This window comes from Dermacentor silvarum, chromosome 9, assembly GCF_013339745.2.
Source record: "Dermacentor silvarum isolate Dsil-2018 chromosome 9, BIME_Dsil_1.4, whole genome shotgun sequence".
Lineage (NCBI taxonomy): Eukaryota > Metazoa > Arthropoda > Arachnida > Ixodida > Ixodidae > Dermacentor > Dermacentor silvarum.
In genome coordinates this window covers 146,165,113-146,170,281 of record NC_051162.1, presented here as the reverse complement: position 1 = coordinate 146,170,281, position 5,169 = coordinate 146,165,113, and the positions used below count along the sequence as shown (strand labels likewise).

Here is a 5,169-nt window from a genome sequence, read left to right as displayed (position 1 = left end):
TGCTTTTCATGTTTCGTCACATGTATGTATAAAACCACTCGCCTTCCTACCATTAAAACCAGTTGAAAGTTTGCGCTTGTGTCTGTCGTTTCTAGTCCTCGTTCAAGTGGTGCGCAGATAACATTTACCGTAATCCTGGTGCATTGGTGCGATTTGCCTTCCTAGCGCCTTACCGTCGTATACATGGCTTCGATGCGCCACTGTTGAATTCATGTGTAAATGCGGTAACAGTCCTTCGTTTCCTAATAGAAAGATGATAGGACACGACCCCTTTTTTACGAAGAAAATCGCCACGATTGCCAACACTTCGTGGTCGCTTCACTTTTGGTAATGGATATTCATTGGGAGAAAAAAGCATTTGTTGATTGGGATTTATTCCAAAGCTCAACTAACTTAACTGATCATTCCGGGTATTGTCACCTGTAACGATGCCAGAAACCCACCCTGAGCTGCCTCCTTCGAAAATGGCCATCATTTTCGTCGCACCTTTGAACACAGATTGCTCTTTTGCCCAATCGGGATGGAACTTTCATGACATCGCAGATGCTCTTGCAAGGTTGTTGTTCTTTTTTAACTGCCGGCGATGCAATTTGTATACACACGCCTAAACGTTTTTTTAAGTTTCACTTGATTGTTTTTTGACTCATTGCGGTCGCCCGCTCGAATCCCAGATTACCTTTCAATGAAGTTCTGACTCTTTTAAGTTATTGAAACGTGCAGAAAATTTTTGCTCGGTAAGGCGAAAGAAAAACCCCTGCTGGAAACAATAACGTTGCAGAGTTTCAAACCATTTTTGAAATCGCAAAACTCTATGACGGCGAAAATACTCTTTCCAGCGTCATTGCAGAAGACGACTGCAAGCGCCAAACAAATATGTGGCAATATGGCGAACAAGTTTAAACCTGCCAGGGTGAATCGGAAAGGGGCCGCTATCGACCATGTGTATTGTTTTTTGAAATGTATCATCGTGAATGATGACGTCGCAACAAATAGTTCACTGATCCCGCACTTCCCACTGCGATGTTTTCCGTGGTGGAGCTCGAAGTACTCGAATACGCACGAGCCCGGCTGCGAAGCTGGATTTGACGGTTATATTTGTCCTCGTTAAACAAGAGGAAACAAAAATTTCATCGGCCTTGATTCCCGCGCCTTCTATATTTGCGATTGCCTTCCAATTTCTAAGTGCGTTGTGCCGCGTCAGCAGTGTTTACCATCGCCCGTGAAATATTATTGCTGCACCGTTTGAGAGCTGCAGCCACAAAACAGTCAAAGAAAAAGCTTCATCGTCCCGGCTTGGAAACCGTTTTTATTCTTTTGGTAGAAGCGTCTTCGTGGCCTTTACTCTTTTATTTTTCTCGTTTCGGTCCCCATCGTTCCAAATCCTTCTCTTTCGTCCGTCTTGACGACACATCGCGCTCGCTTTTTCTTTTCCTTTTTATGTCTTTTTGAACCAAGAGAGCTGCAAAAGGTCGCAAGTCAACAACCTCCAGGACAGTAGAAGTGTGGCGGCCTCTGTCGTCGATGGCGCGAAGCAATTCGCGTGGCAGCGCGTTCGATTCGCGTGACGTTGACTTCGACCCTGCACTGACGTATGCATGACGTCACGCTCGCTTTTTATCGTTCGTTTTTTGGCGCCTTCCATTTCGTTGGCAGCCGCGCAGCGGCAGGAGGCTGTCGAAGCGAACACGCCGCCGGCCGAGCGCGAAACCGGATTTGCCTGGGTCGCTGGCCAATAGAGAGCGCCGCAGCATTCCGCCGTTGGCGTTGAACGTAGGCCTAGTGGCGTTTGCGTTTTGACCGGCGAGCTGCAGTTCGTGTAGTGTCTTTTGTTGTTTCGTTGCCAGCTCGGACGTTCGACGCTTTCTTCGTGGACCTGTTTTTGCATGGCGCGTGTGCCTTGTCATTAGCGCGTGCCACCCGTCGTCTTCGTCGGCTTCACTTGCGGCGGCGTGTGCCGCCCTTACACCGGCGCTTCGTTCGGCGCGCAACGCTACTTTATCCCGGGGCGCCCCCACCACCAATGGAACAAACCGGCAAGAGGTCCGACAAGAAGCGAACGCACAAGGACGGCACCCCGGCCGAACCGGAGGAGTTCATCGTCGAGAAGATACTCGAACGACGCGTGAGGCAGGGCAAAGTCGAATACCTGCTCAAGTGGAAAGGCTACGGTGACAGCGAGAACACCTGGGAGCCCGAGGAGAACCTCGACTGCCCGGGCCTGATCGCGCAGTTCGAAGAGAAGCGCAAGCAGAAGGCCGAGTCTCAGCAGCAGCAGTCGGCGACCAAGATGAAGGACGACGCCGACGCGCCGAGCCGCAAGAAGAAAAAACAGGACGGCGGGGACGCAAAACCACGTGGGTTTGACCGGGGCCTGGACCCGGACCGAATCATCGGCGCTACGGATTCGTCCGGAGAGCTGATGTTCCTCATCAAGTGGAAGGACTGCGACGAGGCGGACATCGTGCCTGCGAGGGTGGCGAACGTGCGCTGCCCGCAGGTGGTCATTCGGTTCTACGAGGAACGTCTCACTTGGGACACTTGTGGCGGCCGCGACGAGGAGGCGTCCGAGAAAGCGGCCAAGGCTTAGCGAGCTCGCCCCGCCAACAACCGCTCTTGCGTCCAGCGTACCGTTTTTCTTTTTTGAAACGACCTGGACGGTGGCTCTTCCGGAACAATCCGTACCTCCCAACTCCTCTTTTCGCAGTTATTTTTTCCCCCCGCCATTTGATTGCGTTCACCAGCGATATGGCGTGTTTGTGTGTGTTCGTGCTGCTTTTTTTAAGCCTTTTTTTTTTTCTCAACCTGAGGTGCCGGAGACGCTGTGTGAAGAAAAAAAGATGATTTTTTCTGCGCCGTAACCACGGCCGGCAAGAAAGTGTTTTTTTTTTTTTGGTTTGTAAATCATTGGTTATCTCATAAATTGTAACATCATGACCTTCGCTCGCCGTATGTGGCGGCAGTAATCTTTGCTTTGTTGTGCTTTCTTCTAGCCGTCAAATTGCAGCGCAGGCATCCGATCATGTTTAGTAATCTTTGCTTTGTTGTGCTTTCTTCTAGCCGTCAAATTGCAGCGCAGGCATCCGATCATGTTCACTTTTTTTTTTTTTTTTTCACTTGCTGTGCTGCCCACGTTGTTGCAACCGCTAAATATCTCTTGTGTTGTCCTGGCATATAAAAGAAAGTGCGCCAGCTTTTTCGGTCGCCATTCATCCTATGTCATAAAAAAAAAAAAAACGCATTTCACCAATTTTTTTTTTTACAGCAACGAAACATTGTTCCGTTAGCGCTTCGAGATGACTGTTTTCTAGGCTGCAGCAGCTAGTGGCTTTTTTTTTTTTTTTTTTCCTGTCCCCGCTGTTTATTTTTGGTTTGAGTCGTTCGTTGCGGTTTCTGTAATTGTATAAAACAGGAGATCATTAAAGAATTCTTTCATCAACAAGTTCCTTGGGCAAAGGACAGCGTTCCAACCTTTCCATTTTCTAGGCATGTCAGCATTGACAGCTGTCAAATGTGTGCCAGCTGTTGGTGGCAACATTGCTAAAGCTGCATATTTCTGGTCGCTTCTGCCGCTGTTTCTGATCGCAGCAGTTTTGCATGACGCGGTTGTTAAGGCACCTGTGGGGTCACTTTGTTCTCAGGAAACCATCACTGGGCCTTGTTTAAATTTATAAAGTGTTTCGTAATGGTATGACACCAGCAATAATATAAGGTAGGCGAGCATGCAGGTTGTCTCTGTGGCACTTGCAATGGAATTGCATTGTAGATTTATGGTTGGGGTTGGTTAGTTGAAGTTCCATTGATTTGTTTTGACAGATAGCCGACTCATGCATGAGGAGGTGCCACATTTATTTGTAGATTAGAAAAGCAGTTATATGTTAATGCCATGAAAGCATAGGTATAACTTTTTTCTAAAGTATACACCATTGAAGTGATACATTCTAAGGCTTATCTTATGTGTGTCTGTCACCCTAGCTTGTCACATTACTTGTCCTACCCAACTGCATCATGAGAAATGAAGATGTATGCTCAATTTTCCGTCAAATTTTGAATCAAGACCCAGATGTTGCGTGGGAAATGCAGCATTTTTTCATGCTGCGTCCGTGATGTGCTCTTTTGCCATCATTCGGATTTTAATCACCATTGGAGTGCCGCACTTAGGCAAAAACCATTGCGTGTGGTAGCAAGACAGTAGGAAACTGCGTCATGATTTATTCACGTTTCATGTGTAATTTGTTCGTTACATTCGCATTTAAGTCTTAGAGGTGTGAGAGTGCTTGGGTTCATTCACGGCTTTTTGCCATGCTACAGGAAATAAACTAATTAAAAATGTAGGCTTTTTTTGTTCCAGTGGTTTTCCAGCATCATGAAAAACATTGAAAGAAGTGAACCCGCTACTTGACATACTGACACCAAGAGGAACTTCACCTGCTCACTTATTTTACTAAAACACTTCTCACTTTTTATTGAAACTTCTAGCACAGATTCCATCAGAGGGGTTTCAAAATGTGTGCTACACATTTTAAATATTTGCATCCGTTGTTTTGCTTTTGATGCACCATCTTGGCATGCATAAATGCGTACACAGTGCCTGAGCGGGTTATGTGAAATTCAGCATTTCGTGATGGCAATAATGAGACTTATTCATGATTATTGAGCACAGGCGAACAAAGGGAAAGGCTGTCAGGAGTCTACCATACTGCATACTTAAGCATTTGGGTAACTGGATCGGCCGTGTCATTAAAGCCTTCAAATCAAAGGATGAACATTCTTCTCTGGAGGACGTGCATTTTAGCTCAATGCAGGTGCGCTGCCTATGCTATCGAAACTTTCAAATCGGAGTGTGGGCAAACTAGCAGAAGAGTGCTTCAGCTCGGTGTCAAACATGCCAGAGAACTGGCATTGGTAGCAACTTGCGGGGATAAAAGGGTGCATTTTCATGTTGTATCAACATGACGCATCTCCAGAAAGAAAGAAAAGGTAAATATTTCGGTTGTTACATCACTTCCTACACTCACCAGTAGTAAATGCATTGCAGGCTCTCACTGTAGTAGAAAAGAATTCCAGAAGGGAAAATTTTCAATTCTGGGGTGTGAACACCACAATCTGATTAGGAGGCATGCCATAGTGGGGGACTTTAGATTGAATTTGACCACCTGGGATTCTTCAACA

The 5,169-nt window shown here is 46.6% G+C and overlaps 1 protein-coding gene across 1 annotated transcript; it reads left to right on the top strand.

Moving 5' to 3' along the window:
- Positions 1-1,704: 1,704 nt before the first annotated feature.
- LOC119464498 (chromobox protein homolog 3) lies at positions 1,705-4,329 on the top strand. Its single transcript, XM_037725496.2, has one exon. It carries the CDS (start codon positions 2,021-2,023, stop codon positions 2,585-2,587), a length of 567 nt encoding a protein of 188 aa, XP_037581424.1. The 5' UTR covers positions 1,705-2,020; the 3' UTR covers positions 2,588-4,329.
- Positions 4,330-5,169: the final 840 nt, after the last annotated feature.